This window comes from Loxodonta africana, chromosome 2 (genome assembly GCF_030014295.1).
Source record: "Loxodonta africana isolate mLoxAfr1 chromosome 2, mLoxAfr1.hap2, whole genome shotgun sequence".
In the NCBI taxonomy this organism is placed as follows: Eukaryota; Metazoa; Chordata; class Mammalia; order Proboscidea; family Elephantidae; genus Loxodonta; species Loxodonta africana.
Window position 1 is genome coordinate 69,844,564 of NC_087343.1, and position 20,949 is coordinate 69,865,512.

Consider the following 20,949-nt stretch of genomic DNA (forward strand, 5'->3'; position numbering starts at 1 on the left):
TATCTCTTGTAAGATAAAGGTGGTGCAGGCCACAACCCAGTGAAACTCCCTTTACATTGAATCAGGGATGTAACCTTAATAGCGGCATTACAACCCCACCTGAATCCTCTTTAGCATAATTTAATCTTGCCTCATTAACCACAGGCAGAGGTTAGGATTTACAACACATAGGAAAACTACAATTATGTAATGGAGGACAACCACACAATACTGGGAATCATGGCCTAACCAAGTTGACACATATTTTGGGGGGACACAATTCAATTCATGACACCCTGCATTGTGCAAAATAACATATTAAAAAAAAAGTTTATGGGAAAAATAGGATTGTAGTAGACCACTCAAAACCTATGCAAATTTGTAAAAAGAAAACAAAAATATTAACACTACTAATAAAAACATTTGCAGAGTTAAATTTCTGCTTGCATTTGTTCTCAGTATCCCAGTCGATGAATTCTTTGTGGCTTTAAACCCTGTGACTTGTGGTTCTTCCTCTTTGAGATGCAGGTCTTTGAGGTATTTGCTTCCAACAGAGACCATTTTTATCAAAATTAAGAATTGGATCCAAGGTATAGCTTCTTCAACAATCAACTTTAAAAACAACAACAACATAATGGGCTGTATCTTCACAGCTTCTTCATTTGCCCTCATGTCTCCATTAGATAGCTCTGTGTTTTGGAAATAAATCTGCTAAATCAGTCATTAAATTCAGTAAAGGAAGTTCTTCCTATAGAATTTTTCAATTTTTTTTTTCCTGAGGGTCTTCATATGTTGGTATAGATTTTCTCTTTAATTGTGAGGAAACTGGGGTGGTAGCTTCCAATCATTAATGTACTAAGAAACAATGACATATGAGCAAACGAGATATATGCTTTATACAGTATCATTCCTTAATTCTTCAATTGTACATAAACCTCTTCTCATTACAGAAATACATGTCGTAGCTAAACATGTTGGACTATATTTAATTATGTCTATTACTATATTTTTACACAAATAACACCTACCTTCTATGTTTGTTTGCCAACCGTGCCCTACCCCTATGAGACATTTTCATAAGTGCTATTATGCCAATTTCTCTTAACATGTTGACATAAAAAAATCAGTATAGCATGGTATACCTGTGGGGACGGAGAGTGCAGTTGGCAAAAAAACATAGAAGGCATGCATTATTTGCATAAAAATATGGTAGCTTTATTTTGTCCAGTATTTCTGTTTTTGTATCTGGAAAAGTAACTGTTTACTGTTTGTCATGTTTTTAAACTGGAACTCTTAAACTTTAGAAAGCAAATTTTATAAAGGATTGGAGAAAAAAATATGCATGTTAGTATAGATGAGAAGACAGTTCAACAATGGATAGAAGCTAGAAGGATCAGATTTCAGTGCAATATAAAGAAGAGTCTTCCAAAAGTCAAAGCTGAGAAACGAGGAAACAGAATTAAATCTCCATCACTGGAGGTACTCGAGCATATGCTTCAAGATCACTTAGCAGGAAGGCTATAAAAATATAGGCAGGAAAAAAGAAGAAAAGAAGGAAACTAAGGCTTTTTCAGGGCATACCGTCAACCGCTTATTCATATTGTATCTCATTCTATCATCATGATGGTCCTTTTAGAAAGTTTAGGTTCAGAAAGACTTAGCAATTTCCCTTCAATTCTAACTAAATCTAGATATGAATCATCTCTGTCGAATATCAATGCCTAAGTTATCTCCACACAACTAAGCAACTTTTCTGTTTCTCTTAACTGTACCAGAAATAAATAATGTGATTGGCTAATTAAGGCTGATTAGTAAATATTTACTTGTAATAAAATGTAAAACTGTACTACCCATTCATAATGTCCTTCTATCCTTCACCTATATTTGTAAAGCTTTAAAGGAAGATATTTCCAAATTAAGACTATTATATACTAATTCATAACATATCCACTCAACAAATGAGTTTAGGCATCAACCTTTACATTATTATTACTGGAGTTTCTGAATGTACCACCACAACTTGTGTTTCGATTTTAAAAGGATATTCTTTATGAAAGCCTCAAATTAGCCCATGGTTTCTTTCAAAAAAGAAGACATTTAAAAATATTTCTACTTATTTAAAATTTTAATATCAACTTCCAGATTTCCAGTTTATTTAATGTTTTAGAAGAATGACACTACAAACATTCAGAATAATAAAAAAGATTAGCAAATCATAAATAGTAGTAAAGAACAGTATAGAGAACAGTTTTAAATTAATTATCTAAAGCAAAAATAATTTACCTGGCACTCCTTGCAAATGGGACATTGCTACTCTGTCCTATAGGGTCACTGTGAGCTGAAATCCACTGGACTGCAAGGGGTGGGAATGTGTTGCCTTTGTTATGTTAATGATCCAGGATTAGTGTAGGGTGTGTCTTGAGTCAATCTCTTTTGAGATATAAAAGACATTAAATAAGCAAGGTAGGAAGCAGAGATGGGAGAAGAGAAATGCCAAGCCACATGAAGATCACCTAGGGGCAGAAGCTCAAAAGAGACAAGGACCTTCATCCAGAGCCTACAGAGAGAGAAAGGCTTTTCCTAGAGCTGGCACCCTGAATTCGAACCTCTAGCCTTCTAAACTGTGAGAAAATAAATGTCCGTTCAAGCCATTCACTTGTAGTATTTCTGTTCTAGCAGCACTAGATAACTAAGACATCTGATATGCAGAAAATAACTTTGTAATGAAATGAACTAGGGCTCCTCTAATCACCATGCAATAACTGATCATTTTACAGACAAAGACCCTTTTCAACACAATGGAAGAAAGTAGAATAATCATTTCCAATCTTTCCATTCTTTTGAAGGAACTGTAACTGTAAAAAAAAAAAAAAAACTAAAAAATGGGAAGGAAAGTCATTCACTTTACTTAGGAAAATTAAAATTAGCAGTTTACATGGTGGAAGGCACATCATAAAAGTACAAAATCAATTTTAAACTATTATATCAGTAAGAAGGTAAAACAGTGTGTGAAGAGATAATGGTGTCTTTATTGCTAGACGAATATTTTTAACAACTGTAAAGACCATAAAAGAGATATGCACAATTTTTCTGGCCTTGAGAAACCCTATCCCATCTTGGACTCTTTATTCTGGATATGGGACATTCTCTTTGTCCTCATTATTATCAGTAACATCTCTCAGCAGCTGTTTGCAATAAAGAATCCTGAAGCTCAAAGAGGTCAGGAAGGAGCATCAATGGTTAGTTACATCAATGGTTAATCAAAGGTTACTTATCATTTTATCACACAAAAGGAAAATTGAAAAGCAACATATGGTGACCCCGTGGCCTGGCGCAGGTGTTTAGTAGCCATCCGAAGAGAGAGGATAATGTACCTTTATTTCAACCTTAAATAGTTTATTCCTGCTATGTAAATAATTTAAGTGTAAGAGATCCTAGAAAGGCAAAAACAACAACAACAAGAACAACAACAAACACATAACAAAAAACCTAATCTAGAAATCTGAGTTATATAATTTATCACCAATTTGAAAGGATTAAAAAAGATTTTTTTTTTTTTAATCCTAAGGTTTAAAAAAACAATTGACGTTTAAGGGTAGAAATGATTAGGGACCTATGATTTTTGGCTTGGAATGTAAGGAAAAATAAAAATCTGATTTCTTATCTTGTATATACCTGATAAATATATGTTTGGACTCCAAAAGTATATTTAGGTGATAAAATACTTTCATGCCTTTTATTCTCTAAGCCCATATCAAGCCACATTATAAACCAAATGGAACACCAAACCCGTTGCTGTCAAGTCGATTTCAACTCATAGTGACCCTACAAGATAAAGTAGAACTGCCCCATAGGGTTTCCAAGGTACGGCTGGTGGATTCGAACTGTCAACCTTTTGGTTAGCAGCTGTAATTTTTAACCACTATGCTGCCAACAGGGTTTCCAGCCACATTATAGAGTATTAATACTTATACCACTTTAAAACATTCAAGGAAAGTTTTTCCACAATCTCTCTCAGTGTAACAGTCAAATATTTAATAATTTGAAATTCTTCCTACTACCTAACCTACAACCTTCCAGCTGTAAAAATTAAGACCACTATGTTTTTTTTTTACGCTTTTGTTAGGGAAGGAGAACAATTTGTTATCAGTAATAGAACTATAATAAATATTCCAAGGCCTGAATATGGTTTTGAGGCCAACATTTAGCTTTCTTTTTCACAGGCTAATCAAACTCTATTTCTTTAAACTTCTCTTTTACAATTATCCTCTCTCATGACTCTGTATATTCCTTGCATCTTCTTTTGATGCTTCCTACGTCATTTAATGTTTTCCCCATAGAATCCTTCACTATTACAACTCAAGACATGAATTTTTTCTTCAGTTCTTTCAGCTTGAGAAATGCCAAGCGTGTTCTTCCCTTTTGGTGTTCTATCTCCAGGTCTTTGCACATGTCGTTATAATATTTTACTTTGTCTTCTTGACCTGCCCTTTGAAATCTTCTGTTCACTTCTTTTACTTCATCATTTCTTCCTTTTGCTTTAGCTGCTCGATGTTCATGTGTAAGTTTCAGAGTCTCCTCTGACATCCATCTTGGTCTTTTCTTTCTTTCCTGTCTTTTCAATGACCTCTTGCTTTCTTCATGTATGATGTCCTTGATGTCATCCCACAACTTGTCTGGTCTTCAGTCATTAGTGTTCAAAGCATCAAATCTACTCTTGAGATTGTCTCTAAATTCAGGTGGGATATACTCAAGGTCATACTTTGGCTCTCGTGGACTTGTTCTAATTTTCTTCAATTTCAACTTGAACTCGCATATGAGCAAGTGATGGTCTGCTCCACAGTCGCCCCCTGGCCTTGTTCTGATTGATGATCCTGAGCTTTTCTATCATCTTTTTCCACAAATGTAGTTGATTTGATTCCTGTGTATTCCATCTGGGTCTGTGTTTGCAGACATAATTTATGTTGGTGAAAGAAGGTATTTGCAATGAAGAAGTTGTTGGTCTTGTGAAATTCTATGATGCAATCTCCAGCATCGTTTCTATCACCAAGACCATATTTTCCAACTACCGATCCTTCTTTTTTGTTTCCAGCTTTCGAATTCCTATCACCAGTAATCATCAATGCATCCTGACTGCATGTTCGATCAATTTCATCAAAAGAAGATGGAAGGAATACACAGTCATTATACCAAAAAGAATTGGTAGACGTTCAACCATTTCAAGAGGTAGCATATGATCAGGACACCCATGGAAGCAGCAGTCAAGAAATCAAATGTCACATTGCATCTGGCAAATCTGCCACAAAAGACCTCTTTAAAGCGTTGAAAAGCAAAGATGTCACGTTGAAGACTAAGGTGCGCCTGACTCAAGCCACGGTATTTTCAATTGCACCATGTGCATGCAAAAGGAAGACAGAAGAAGAATTAATGTCTTTCAGTTGTGGTGTTGGTAAAGAATATTGAATATACCATGGACTGCCAAAAGAACAAAGAAATCTGTCTTGGAAGAAGTACAGCCAGAATGCTCCTTAGAAGGAAGGATGGTGAGACTTCATCTTACATACTTTGGACATGTTGTTAGGAGGGATCAGTCCCTGGAGAAGGACATCACGCTTGGTACGGTACAGGGTCAGTGAAAAGGAGGAAGACCCTCAATGAGATGGATTGACGCGGGCTGGAACAATGGCCTCAAGCATAAGAACGATTGTGGGCATGGCATAGGACCAGCCAGTGTTTTGTTCCATTGTACACGGGGTTGCTATGAGTCGGAACTGACACGACGGCACCTAACAACAACATCCTCTCCCAAGTTATCTACATCTCTTTGGGAAAAAAAAAAGGGTAAGCAGCCAAAATAGACTAATGAGATCAACATATAATTACATGAAATGAATGATTCTCAATCAGAAATCAGTAATGACTTGAATCTTAGCTAATTGATGGTGATAAAATAATAGACAGAAGGTGGTAAGCGTGAAAACATGAAAAACTAGAGAGTCCGAGAGACAAAGTATGTCAGACTTTATTAAGTATTCTCCTGGAGGAGGATACCCTGATCAAAGAATTCAACTATCTTGTCTCTAGCAGACTACCTCAACTGCAAGGAGCTATATACTTCAGGCTGAAATAGTTCGATGGTATTATTATTATAGTTTATTAATTAATATGTTAATAAAACGATCTATACTGTTCTGTTTTAATTCTATGTTAACTAAACAACCTTTTGATAATAAATTGACCTACAGAGTAGATTTCCTTTAAGTGAGAAAATTTGCAGAGTTTAGTAGATTTTACTGAATAAACTATGTGGCTATATTTCTTATTATAAATTAATAAATACAAATATATATAGTGTGTGTGTATGTATACACACATTTGTATATTCTCTATGATCTTTCATTTATAATATCAGAGCCTAAATATTTCTCATTACTTAAAAGTTTAGAACAAATATGGTACCCTTAATCAATTTTAGATTGTGGAGCCCTGGTGGGGCAGTGGTTAAGAGTTTGCCTGCTAATTAAAAGATCAGTAGTTCAAATCCATCAGCTGGTCCTTGGAACCCAATGGGGTAGTTCTACTCTGTCCTGTAGGGTTGCTAGAGTTGGAATCCACAAACAGGTTTATTTTTATTTAATTAAGTATGTAGAACATATTCAAAAGTTTGATGACATGTGAGTAAAATATATCTCTCTCCACAGATTCAAAATTAATGAGAAGTTTTAAAGTTTCCAAAGTTATGTCATGTTTTCTTTTTATATATGTTTCTATATTTCCACCACAACATACTGAGATTTTACAGTATTAAAGTCAAAATTATAAAGTCCACTTCCATACATAAATACCTCCATTCATCTCTTCTCAGAGTTTTGATACATCCCCCTCTGGTATAAAGTCATCAAGTTTATTTTTACCTAGAAAAGCAAGGGTATTGCTACGATGGAGTATCATCAATGGCAGGGCTGTTTTAGTACTAAGTGTAGGGTATGTTTGGGGGAATCAGTAAAATTATATTTGATTGCTATGATACACTGTGCCTTAGAAATTCTGTGATTTCCTGTGCATCAATAAACTCTTATGATCTCATTCACAAGAAAACCCTTCAACAGTTTTCCGTTGTTCATAAGATGAAAACCTAGGATCCTTAACATGGCCTATAAGGTACAGTCAGATTTCGCCTGTATCTTCTTCTCCTGTCTCATTTATGTAGTGCTTGCTTTGAGGGCCTCAATCACAATGGCCTTCTCTCAGCATTTCAAATATATAGCCTAAGTATCTTCACAGTCCTCTTTCCCCATCTCTTTATGCTACTCACCATATAAGCAGCCATGAATAAGCTGAGTGGAGCCCCTGCCCTCATGGAGCTTATATACTCATTACAATTGTCAGTTCATTCATTCAACAAATATTTATTAAGCACTTGTCATGAACCAGGCACTATTCTTGGTGTTGTGGATTCCTCAGCAAAAGAAACAGAAAAGCGCTCTGCCCCTATAGAAAATAGGTTCTAGTGGGTAAAGCAGGCAATAAGCAAGATGAATCAGTAAAATAAACAGTATGTTAGGAACTGATAAATGTTAAGGAAAAAAACAAAGCATGGGTGTCAGAGTAGAAGTGTATTCCTTATGGTTTTCAATGGCAAATTTTTCAGAAGTGGATTGCCAAGCCTTTTTTCTGAGGCACCTCTGGGTAGACCTGAACCAACAACCTTTTGGTTAGCAGCCGAGCATGTTAGCTGTCTGCACCATAATGTACAATGAATTATACTCTCATGTGCTAACTCTTAAGTCTATGTGGGACAGCGACAAACATCATAGATAATAAAAATTCTCTATAAGCTGGTGGTGCAGTGGTTAAGAGCTCAGCTGCTAACCAAAAGGTCAGCAGTTCGAATCTACCAGCCGCTCCTTGGAAACCCTATGGGGCAGTTCTGCTCTGTCTTATAAGGTCGCTATGAGTTGCAATTGACTCGACAGTAAAGGGTTTGGTTTTATGACATCTATAAAATTTTTCAGATTGTATGGGGCCTTAAATCTACCTGTGGATGAGCTCTCATTTCTTGATTTAAAAAAAAAAAAAAAAACAAACCCCTTGCCATCAAGTCCATTCCAACTTGGGGACCCGATATGTTATAGAATAGAACTGCTCCACAGGGTTTTCTTGACTGTATTCTTTACAGAAGCAGATCACTAGGCCTTTCTTCAGTGGCGCTACTGGGTAGGTTCAATCCCCCAACCTTTAGATTAGCAGCTGATTGTACACTATTTGTGCTACCCACTAAATTATGTACTGGATATTGTTAACCTAAACCAAATCATTAAGTCTATTAAAAAACAATTTTAAAATATGATTTAAAGTGACAGAATAAAGAAATACAAAGCTACATCTGAGACTGAGTCCTGAATTAACCTGTTTTTTTGAAAGCTTTTAAAAGATCACCCACTGCCTTTGTCATACGTAAGCTCGTTAGTGACTTCCTTCCTAAGTTTAACCTTATAATCACTGTAATATGCTTTTTGTTAATATTTCTTTTCTAACAAGAAAGAAGAGACTAATGGAAATTAAAAGAAGTGTTAGGCAATAGATCCTATGGAGCTTTATAAGAAAGTTTGTTACCCTAAATAGGAAAAGAAACATTTCTTGGACATACTAATACGCTGTTTTATTTGCGAGGTATTTCATCCAGGAAGCATCCAAGGCCCCTTTGAAATCTGCTAATGTAGCCAGATTTTTTTTTTAGATGATCAGTGGCCTCGTGATTAAGAACTACAGCTGATAACTAAAAGGTCAGCAGTTCGAATCCACCAAGCTCTCCTTGGAAACCCTGTGGGGCAGTTCTACGTTGAGCTATATGGTTGCTATGAGTCTGAATCGACTCCAGGTAAAGGGTTTGTTTTTTTTTTTTAGTAGCGATCTTACTTTGCATCCTGTTTGTCTGTACTTGCACCTTGACTTGCAAACATTCTGTCTATAAAAGATTAAAAAAAAAAAAAAACACTCTAACCCCAAGATTCAGGGCTTCAGAAACAAGAGCATTTAAACAATATTTGCACTTTTGAACATTTCAAATATTTTAGGCAATAAGTTTAGGGAAGCTCTCCTGATTGTCTCTCTGCCCTCTAAAAACTGGGACAAGATAGGAAATTTTGAAAAGATTTTTAGAAACAAGTATTACATGATAAAAGCTGAGTAAAAAGTATTTCTAGAAATAAAATACATCTACTATATTTCTTTCATTTGATATAATTTTCATATTAATGCTTAGTAGAAACAGAATTGACAGGTTTAGACCACTTATTTGTTTATTTATATTACCATGGGAGGAGGTATTGCATCCTGTATTTTTAGTTTCCTCATCTATAAAATATTATAAGATAATCAGTATTTTTATTAAAGCACTTTTAAGCATCTCAGATAAAAGGCAATATGTAAGTACCTGAAACGATACATCATTTACAGATTACTGCACTATGTTATTCTGCATATCATACTGTACAGATTTATTCTTTGTATTTATAGCCGTTACAACCTCCTCATTACCTGTATTGGAAGTTAGAAATACCTGGAAAACATAAATTGATGATATAAATGGATACTAGTGGAAAATATTGCCCTAAATTAAAATTAAAAAAACAAAAGATCATGTAAATTCCCAAATGTGACTAACATGTATATTAATGAACTCACAAAGAATTCAAGCAAGATTTTTAATGACTATAGATATAATCATTGGTAATCCCAGCAATGACTGCATAATGACCGAAGTGGAAGAGATGGAAAGCCGATCAATGCTGCAGTTATCATGGATCATCCTGTTCTTGTTTAAAATTCTCACTGACATCGTAGGAGACTACTAGTTGAAAGAGGCATCATTTCAAGATGCTCCAACAACAGGAGGAGTGCCCCCCCGCCTCCCCAAGTAGCTACAGTGTAGGGAGCTCTCCTAAGTCAACAAGTATGTTTAGTGTTCATCTCAGCACGCCTCACTCAGACAGCTATCTAAAGCAGGGCTGGTTTGTTTTTCCCTTCAGCTACCAATTGAAGTATGCCTTGTTTATGTGACTGGACACCACCTATAAAGCCACTACTGTTTTCTAAAGTGGTATTTAGAATCCTTTAAAATCTTAGGGACTTATCAGGTAAAACCTGGTGTGGGTTTGGGCTCTATCAACTGTGTAAACACAAGTTTTCAAGCACAAGTTTAAGAGGTGAGTGTGATCATAAAGACATCTATTAAGACTCAAGAAAGTTGTTAGTAATAAACAGCATTTTTTAAATAGCAAAAGTATTTTCATATTGTACATGTGAATAGGGAAACCAACTTTTGCTGCAAATCAAAGTGAAAACTTTATGATGAAAATACATGAGACTGTATAGGATTGTCAAATGCTATGCCTTTTTGCAAGCTTTCGTAGTTTATTTTTACCTATTACATAAGCCTTTATAAACATAGTGCATAAGAAATAAAATCGAAAAGAAGAATATGAAGAACATAAACTGAAATTGCACAATTTACTATCGTTTAATCTTATTTCACATCAACTAGTCTGAACCAAAAGGTCTGCAGTTCAAATCCACCAGCTGCTCCTTGGAAACCCTATGGGGCAGTTCTACCGTGTCCTATAGGGTCACTATGAGTCAGAATCAACTCGACGGCAATGGGTTTATTTTATTTTGTTTTTGTTAGTCTGAAACGAATAAAACTTAGAGATATGAAGATAAGACAATGAGGTCAAATTTTTATTAATTTAAGAAAGAAAAAATGCATCCATAGACCCAGTAAAGCTGATAATACAAGTTATCTGATATGGAGATTTATAGGTAGAGTTAAACCCAATTTCCAATACAAAAGAAATGAGAGACCATAAGTAAGAACAATCTAACAGAAAATCTCTATTTTCATTTGGTCATGAATTTCAACCTAAAAGCATACATAAAAACTGTGATGAAAATTTGACCAACTATTTGTGAGGGAAACAGCAATCTAGGAGCGTGGGTGTGTGTGTGGGGCTGGGGTGGGGGGGACTAGAACCCTACAGAATAAGAAGTATTCTTTACAGAGAGACAAGAAAAGCCAAAGTTTTACTCAATGTTCTAGATATCCATATAGCTAAAAACAATCTTTAAATCTAGTGCACAAGATGTGCTACCAAAGCCTACTAATAATAATATTTGTCACCCAAGGGACATTAAAACATCACTTCCCTTTGTACTGGACCCAAGAGGAATAATTGGTAGAGCACAATGAGTGTATTGCTTAGTTTTAACTTCCTTAAAATGTAATTCCTTTTCTTCTTAGTATTTTTTAAAAGGGACTTAAAACATTATTTGCATAAAAATATGAACCAAACCTTTAAACTCATGTTTTAAACCTGAATATTTTTTGACAATTTGATATTTTTAAATCTCATTTTTTTATTTGACATGCTTATATTATGTTCCTACTATAAACACACCCCTATATGGTACATAAGGCTTCTATGTAAAGCTTAAGAATATTTTTATGCATTTTCTGGTATAGACACCATGGCTTTTACAGGCTGACATGATGAGTCAATTATAATGCCTACTTTCTTTTTTTTCCTACAGCAATTTTTCTTGTTTCACTATTTGGGCTAATGTCATCTTGTCCTCAGTCATTGTGTTGGAATGTGGGCAGTGGAAGACACAACCTGAAATGACTCAGTACTAGCAACTATGAATTAAACAAAAGGCTCCCAGCCAGTGTAAAAATACCCTTTAACCCAATTATAAGAGTGCCAGAAAAGGGAGAAGCAACTAGATTTCAAAACCATAATATTTCAAAAGACAAAATAAAATTGGCATAAAAAACTCAAGACTTAATGAATAAATACATTAGAAATTGTTAAAATTCTACCTGCATTAATTCAAAAGAAATTTTAAATGTGTCTAACTCAGGATTACCCAAACATTTAGAAATAAGTATTATACAAATGATACCAGAAAAAGAGCAATGTCAAAGTTCATATTTGCATTAAATGATGTTACTAGAGGTAAACTACATCCATCAAAACTCTATCTGAACATTTCTGTCATAAAAGAACACATCTTAACATTTGTGTCATGAAAGAAAACATACAAATAGCTAAACATAATGATTAAGACTTCTTACCCCATATTTACATTGGCGAGATGTTGCTCCATACTGGAAACGACATTGCTCATCAGCATCGTACACCTGACCTGGGGCCACAGCTGGATAAAGAAAGTCACGCTTGGGAGGCTCATTATCAAGGCAAGTACCACGGCCTGAACTGTTCAACATAAAGGATCAAAGGAAATTAGGTACTGTATGGACTTTCAATCACAATTATGAATCCATGTGTTGAGTTCTTTCTTTTAAAAACTTGAGTGAAAAACAATAAATTCTACCAGTAAATAACTACATGGCAAAATAGAATGGCTTTACTGAAAACTGAATAAGAGCTCCAAATATTTTTCTTTCTAGCACCAAGACACAATAAAACACCTCAGACAATAATCTGAAAATGTCATGTTGGCCTTTAAACTAATTTCTTAAGGAATCAAAACAGAATTTCATATTCTCTAAGCCTCTTGTTTGTTTTCACTGAAAATATAACCACATCTGGTAGTAGAATTAAATACATGAAATGTGGAAAATTAGAAAAACAAAATTGTGGCTGTAATCCTTAAAGACCTAATCTATATGCTTCCACCTTGGCCAGAGAAATAGGTGCTATGGTAAGACATCTCCATACATTCTTTAAATATATTAGTAACAAATGGGCTGAATGACTGATGAGGCCAAGATCCAAAGTTCTCCTCTCAAGTATATTAGAAGTGTTTAGTCTCTCCAAAATTTCATATTTCGTCTAAGGTCATCAGAGTTGGAAAGAGAATGTTCACTCTCTATAATTTCTGCTTTTCAAAAGTATGCCTGCACTCAAACATAATATTTTAATTCAATGGAACAAATAACATAAAGATGGCCAAAAGCCAGACAGAATACCTTAGTTTAAACAGCTTTATACTTTGCTAAATATAATTGTTCGTTTTTATTTAGTCAGTGTGCATAAAATAGGACAGATGCTTTTTTACTTTCATTTCACATGTGAGTAAGTTAGAATTTTTAAAGAATTCCTATGCCAACATTTAAAAATTTTTTCCAACATTCCTGTCAATTGTGCCAGCACTTGTGTTTTTTTTTTTTTTTTTTCCAAATCTTTTCCATCCACATTGCCAAAGGAAAATAATTCACAAGTAGAAGTTCCTCAACTGTTATTTAGGACAGTATGAATTTTCATTTATAGATAAGTAAGAAAGAGTCATGTATAATATTGAGTTTCAAATTCATTTAATATTTTATCATGTTCTTGCAATATGAAAGTTAATTTTCTAAATAATAATGTAAAGCACAGCAACAAATTAAGACCTTTTAAAAAGTGAATCAGATTATTCCTAAAATGATTGATTCAAAGACCCAAGTGATAGAACACTGTCTTCTTTACACTCCTTTCCTTTCATTTATGTTCCTCTACATTAATTGTTTATTTAGTAAAAAAAAATTTAGATTGAAATGTTGAATGTGATATTAATATAGATTTATTTTACTATTGGCTATCATAGTCATTTCAGTTGTCACTGCTAAAGGTATCTAATAAAAACCCTTTTTATCCAGCTATCCAGTTTTCAATGAAAAACACTTTTTATCTCCTGATTATTGTACTTAATTAGTATTTTAATTCCCCAATTTCCTTCTAAAATATCAGTTTCACACTCTGTACGTATAAATGCCTTTATGAAAGGAATTAAATATGTAATAAAAATACAATAACATGTCGAGTATCACTATAAATCAATGGAAAAGTTAAAAATTGTGTACTGAAGTATCTAAGTGAAGGGCCCTATAGGTGAAAAATATTTACCAATACAATGACAAATAAAGTATAGGATAGATTCGCCTAAATCGCACCAGCTCAGAATCTGCTAAAAATAATTACACTTAATTTTGTTTAGGATTATAGAAAATTAACCTAAAAAATTAGAGGAAGAATTACTTGGATTCTAAAGAAGAGTCTAAGGATAGATACCCTGAGGAATAAATTCTTTGCTAGTGGCAAACTAAAAATTGGCTTAACCTAGGAGGAAGCAAGAATAATTACATCGTTTAAAGTTCCTGTTTCAAGGTACTAATGGTCTTCTAATCATGGTCCATATCTTTAAAAATACTGAATTAGATGACCATATGCAAGGGTCTTCAGACAACCAAGAACACCATGCACTGTAGGCATCAATGGCCAAAATGCTTCCGTGTGAGTTTATCTCAAAAGCATATTTTCTTTTTAGTTCTTTAAAAGCACCTATTGCTTTGAATCAATGTGGTCTAATTAAATATCTAGGCTAGTCTTGTCCATTTTTTCCAGTGTGAAATAAAATACAAGCAAAAAACCTTATGGGTCTTTAAGAAACAAATGTGTAAACTAAAGAACATCACATCAAAAAAGGCCTTTTGAAATGGATTTGAGTATATATGCACAAATTACCAATGCAGGCAAATCAAGTGTCTTACCTACTATTATTGGCCACAGGAACACAAGTGAGGGGATATCTGCAAGGCTAAATTAAATTGTTTCCAAGTTTTGGGTTAAAAAAATGTACTACAGATATTTCTTCTAGTAATTATATCCAATATATACAGTAAAATCTCAAAGTTTTAGGAGGATCAAGTAGTTTTCATATTTTCTTTACTGAAGATCATGCAACACATGCTTTTAATAATCTCACTAATATTTGTCAGCTAATCAGCTCCTACTTCGTGTAAGTAAAGTCTTAGATCACAACTCTTAAAAAATAATTCTGGATATTTCCATACCTCTGAGATATCAATGGACATAATAAAGTATTACAGATATAGGTATAGGAGGTATAGGACATGGATGTATACTTAATCCTGGAAGTGATTTTTCTTTTCTTCTTTCTTTTTAAAGAAAATTCCAAAGCGCTCAACTCCAATCACAACCCCCACCTGCTCCCCAGAGTTAACTACTAGTATGATTTTCATAATAATAATTTCCTGCTTTTCTTAATAGTTTTGCCTCTCTACTATTTATCCACCTATTTATCACAACTGGACCAACAAGCAAAATCATAACGAAAGGAGAAAATATTGAAGTTGTCAAGGATTTCATTTTACTTAGATCCACAAACAAAGCCCATGGAAGCAGCAGTCAAGAAATGAAACAACATAATGCATTGGACAAATCTGCTGCAAAAGACCTCCTTCACGTGTTCAAAAGCAAGGACGTCACCTGGTAGGCCTGACGCAAGCCATGGTATTTTTCAATCGCCTCATATGCATGTGAAAGCTAGACTACGAATAAGAAGACCAAAGAATAATTGATGCCTTTGAATTATGGTATTGGCTAAGAATATTGAATATACCATATACCAAGGACTGCCAGAAGAACGAACAAATCTGTCTTGAAAGAAGTATAGCCAGAATGATCTTTAGAAGCAAGGATGGTGAGACTTGGTCTCACGTACTTTGGGCATGTTATCAGGAGGGACCAGTCCCTGGAGAAGAACATCATGCTTACTAAAGTGGAGGGTCAGTAAAAAAAGAGGAAGAGTATTAACGAAACGGATTGACACAGTGGATGCAACAATGGGTTCAAACATAGCAACGATTGTGAGGTTGGCACAGTGTTTTATTCTATTGTACACAGGGTCACTACAAGTTGGAATGACTCAATGGCAACTAATAACAACACTATTTATCTGCCTGTATATATAAAAAGAGCCATACTGTAAGTTTTCTTTTGTGACTTTATTCTTTCACACAATATTATGAATGTGAGATTCAGTGATGTTGATATGTGTAGCTGTAGTCTGTTCAATTCTATTTTTCTTTAATATTGTTTAAGGCTAGGCCACACGGTTCCTCAAAAAACTAAAAAAAGAACTATCATATGAGCCAGCAATTCCACTCCTACATATATACCCACAAAACTTGAAAGCAGAGACTCAGACGGAGATTTGTACACCAATGTTCATTGCAGCACTATTCACAATAGCCAAAAGGTGGAAACAACCTCAATGCCCATCAATAGATGAATGGATAAACAAAATGTGGTATATACATACAATGTACTACTATTCAGCCAGTAGGAGAAAACAAGTCTTGATACATGCTACGATATAGATGGAGCTTGAAGATGTTATGCTGAGTGAAGTAAGTCAATAACAAAAGGACAAATATTGTATGGTCTTATATAAAAAAGATGGAGTACTGGTGGCACAGTGGTTAAGAGCTCAGGCTGCTAACCAAAAGGTCAGCAGTTTGCATCCACCAGCCACTCTGGGGAAGAAAGAAGTGGCAGTCTGCTTATGAAAGATTTACAGCCTTGGAAACCCTATGTTGCAGTTCTACTTTGTCCTATAGGGTCGCTATGAGTCGGAATTGACTTCAGGGCAACAGGCTTGGTTTTTTGGTTTATATAAAAAGACAAGAAAAGGCAAACGTATAGAGACCAAAGCTTATTAGTGGTTACCAGGAATCAACTTGACAGCAATGGACTTTTTGTTTTTTTTTAACCAGGGCAGCAGGGAGGGGGGAAGGGGCAGTTAATGGTGATGGAAAAATCACATTAAGTGTAGGGCTGCACAATCAATTATTGTAATTGCTGTCAATAAGTTGTACACCTATAGAAAGTTGAATTGGCAAAAGTTGTGTGATAGATATATTTACAACAGTGACAAAAAAAAAGAGGCACATCTTTTTATCAGTTAATTGGCCTAACAACATGTTTAGTGCTTCTGTTCTGCCTCCTAGTTCACTGCATAGTGCCTGGGGTCTTAAACGCTTGCAAGTGGCCATCCAAGGCAATTGGCCTCTATTTGTCAGAAGCAACAGAGAAAAAAAGAAAGTCAGGAATAGGAGGAGGAAAAGGAATGTATGGCTAACTGCCTTCTTGAACAACTGCCTCTTGCCATGAGACCAGAAGAACTGGATGGTGCCCAAGTCCCATTACCGCACATTTTGATCAAAGATTCTATAGAAGAATCCTGATCAAAAGAGAGGGGAAATGCAGAAGAGAATTTCAAATTCTTATGGACTCCAGATTTTCTGGAGCCATGGAGGGTGGAAGAACCCTTAAAATTATTGCCCTGAGATAATCTTTAAACCTTAAACCAAAAATATCCCCCAAAGTCTTCTTAAAATCAAACAATAGTTTAGCTTGACTAGTAAAAAATGTCTGTCTTGAGTATTATGCTCTTGTAAGACCTATATGGGATCAAAATGGCATCAGCAACTCGAAAGATTAGATAGCAACCTTAGGGGGCAGTGAGTTTATGTTAATGGGAGAGGAACAACTCAGAAAAGGAGGGTGAGAATGGTTGTGCAACTCAAAGAATGTAATCATATCAATGAATTGTATGTGTAGAAACGGTTGACTTGGTGTATGCTTTAATGTGTATATCCTCAACAGGAACAATAAAATAAAATAAATTTTTAAAAAGACTATGCCATAAATATTGATCTATTATTCTATTAATGAATATTTGAGTTGTTTCCAATTTATGGCAATTACAAATTATTGTGAAATGAACATTTTTGTACCTGTCACCTACTGCAAATGTGCAAACGCTTTACCTTCCTTTAAAAAATTAGATGAGTTTCTTTCTCATAAATTGTAATTGTCTTCTTTTGAGAAAATAGAAGCTACAGGAAGTTTTTGTTTAATCTGGGGCTCTAACTAATGGAGATACAACCACACAATTCTCAGGATCCTGGGCTTAGTGTTATTTCTATTACTATTACCAATTTTCTCATCATATAACACTTTTAAACATAGATGGTCTACGTCTTGGTATCATATGCAAATTTTTCCACTTAGAAAACATGAACATCAGTTATAAATAAATGAAGAAAATCATTGGTAATCTTCATCTGTGAGATGTTATTACAACCTGCTATTATTAAACATAAGTATAATCGTCCAGAGCAAAACTACTTATATAAAAAAGTAGAACTATGATTATTTCCCTAGCATCATATATTTCATGACTTAAAAACCCAACCGTAGTTAATATCTATAACAATATAGATAAATCATCAAATTCACAGACTATTTTTGTTTATGCTTCCAGGATCAAGCAAAAAAATATATATTAGTCTAAGAATATGCTTTTGCCTTGACCACAAAATTCTTAGTAAATCGAAGTATATTTACATTTCCACAAATCTCTCCAGAATGATGTGAAAGTCATATTTTATGTATTCTACCTCTAATTTAGAGAGGTCTTATTTACACAGTCTAAAAATTAGACTTGAAAATGGGAACATGAGCCAGAATTCAGTCTTCAAGTAAAATTTACATACCCGTATATAAAATATGCACTTCCGGCTTTCTTTCCAGGACACGGGAGGATATATTCTTAATTGTGATTTTATATTGCTTTCACTAAAACAATTATATTTTAAAGTATAGACCTTCAGTCTACAACACAGTGGGTCGATCTAAAAACTAAATCTTAAAAATAACCTTGTCCATATCTTAACAGTCTCTTAACAACAACAACAGAAATTTAACATTAATTCCATCTCCTATTTTCCCTCAAAATTGTCCTGATATATCTAAATTAAGCACAAATGAATCACGTTGGAACCATCAAGTGTATTACCTACTATATTCTAATAAAGTGCTTTGATGATTTTATGATAAATCATCATAAAACTAACATTTTTTTTCTATGTTTACATTTTTAAATGAACTATTCTAAGCCAGGCCTCTCTTGCCCTCTGTATAACTGAGGTGCTTGAATATAACTGAACTGGAAGCTTCCAGGATACAAATACTGTACTGACAGTGGTTTACTCCGTTATCTTCTTTTTTTTTTTCCATCTATAATTATGACTTATCAAAGATATTTATGGGTAGAGTGAGGTTCCCAAAAGAAATATCAGATAAGTGAAAGGAAAAGAAATCTATTTTGCAAAGCTATTTCTTTGGGTTCCACGTTAAAAAAAAAAAAAAAAAATCCCATCAATAGAGATCATTTTCCATGTTATAGATTGATATTGACCTTTGAAGGTATGTGCTAGTGAGTGTCTTGGAAATAAGTGCCTTGGTCACCTTATTTCACTACTCTTGTAGTTCTACTCTCACCTTTCTTCCTAGTTCACCTTCGACCATAAAGTTGCCTCTTTTAATGTTTTCAGCTTCCATGCTTTCTGTGAAAATGGCTAGTCTGTATTTAATTTGGAACTGTACGAAATTTTTTTATGCATCTCTGACAGTTCAAACAAATTAACAGACTTTAAATAGAGCAAGAGTTGATTCACAGAGCCCCCAGAATTGGTTAAAAACTGTATGAAATTACTCTGTACTACCTCTAAGTGGTGGAAAATGTGTGAAAAACTGGCCTAAATTACTTCTGGCTGCCTTCCACTGCCCGGTACATTAGCCCATAGTCATCAATGAGTGTGAACCATAATACCAGGTTCATCTTTCTCTATTTCCTGAATAAATAAATAAATAAATAAGTCCCGCAGGCAGATAGGAAGGACACTACCTGCAAAGCCGTCTCCTCGGAAAACATCAGAAGCTGGCATAACACGTCCATTTTAACGGAAATAGGTTCTTTATTATTTAATCAGGACGGCTTCTGGGCGATTCATGAACCACTTATTGAATCACCGAGTTTAAGAAATCTGAAAAAAAATATTGGGAGTTGGTAAACACCATCTCCTGAGTGATCAATAGCACCTAGTGTTTCAGAATGACATGAGAGACTTTTTACTCTATTGGCATTTAAAGGCCATGGAATCGTTTTCAGTTGAACATAGTGAATAGTGAATCTCTATAAATCATAGAAAGCTCATTGTTAAAATCCACCATCATCTTTGGCCTATACAGTCACTAAGTAGAGAAAGGTATGCATTTTGTTGGCTGAGCTGCAGTTCCTAAACAATTCATCTTTCAAGATTTCTTTTTCTTAAGAAGAGAAACTAAAATAAAATGTTATGAGCCTTTTTGAGCCAACTATAAAACATAAATGTAACTTCAATCCCTGATCAAAATATCACTGGATTTTTAAAAATATCATGCATAGCTGTTAAAGCAATTAAGTCCACCGCATTAATAAAAAGGGAACAAAGAAATTCAAGAAAATTACTCTTATGTCTTTGTGCTCCAGTGAACTGACCTATTTAAAAGGGCCTTGTGTTTAAAAAATCTTTATCGCCGGGTCAGATTATAATCAGAGTTGTTTGTTATTAAAGGGGTGGGGGGAAACAACTTTTCCCCAAGTCTCTACCCATTGTCTTTCCCATTTATCTTTTACTAATGGTTTTAACTTTGTCAGCATTCCCATGAGGATGCATAACAAAAATATTTCTATAAAATACAGGATAAGCAAGCTCATTAGAACCGTCAACACTAATCATTATTATACATACAAAATACAAAGAAGCAATAAAGTTTAAATAATGCTGTTTGGATTAATTCTTTCAATTAATTCAATGGAACACTTTATTGCAACTAGTAATAATTTTACATCTTTAACCAAACCAGTGGTGATTTCTCAACTATATTTTACCGGCAATTTAGGGATTCCCATTTGGAGTGTTTTAATAGCCTAATACGGTTTTATGGTTTCAACTAGGCAGAGTCTGGCAGAAGATCAAAATTGGTCCTTGTATTTAGTCTACAGAGAAGGTTCTAAACAAATGGGCTATGCAATAGCCTATGGGACAGGAACAGGACAGAGAGAAAAGAAAATGATACTTAAAAAAAAAAAAAGAGAGGGGTAGACTTCAGAAACACACTGGCATCCTTAGCAGGTTATACCATTTGTCTTCCTGGTGATAGACACTAAGATTCCATTATAAAAACATAAGCCAAGTCAAGGCAGAAATTCCGGATTCAGCTTGATTTTTGGAGAAGGCAGATCTTCAACAATGTTTAAAATTTAGGTAATATGAAT

At 34.5% G+C, this 20,949-nt stretch overlaps 1 protein-coding gene across 1 annotated transcript in view; it reads right to left on the reverse strand.

The window, feature by feature from the left end:
• ADAMTS6 (ADAM metallopeptidase with thrombospondin type 1 motif 6) overlaps positions 1-20,949 on the reverse strand; it is a 285,964-nt gene that overhangs the window by 113,298 nt on the left and 151,717 nt on the right. Inside the window, exon 11 of the mRNA XM_003408062.4 lies at positions 12,113-12,254. Within this exon, the coding sequence (XP_003408110.1) occupies positions 12,113-12,254 (142 nt within the window). The remainder of the gene's footprint in view (positions 1-12,112; positions 12,255-20,949) is intronic.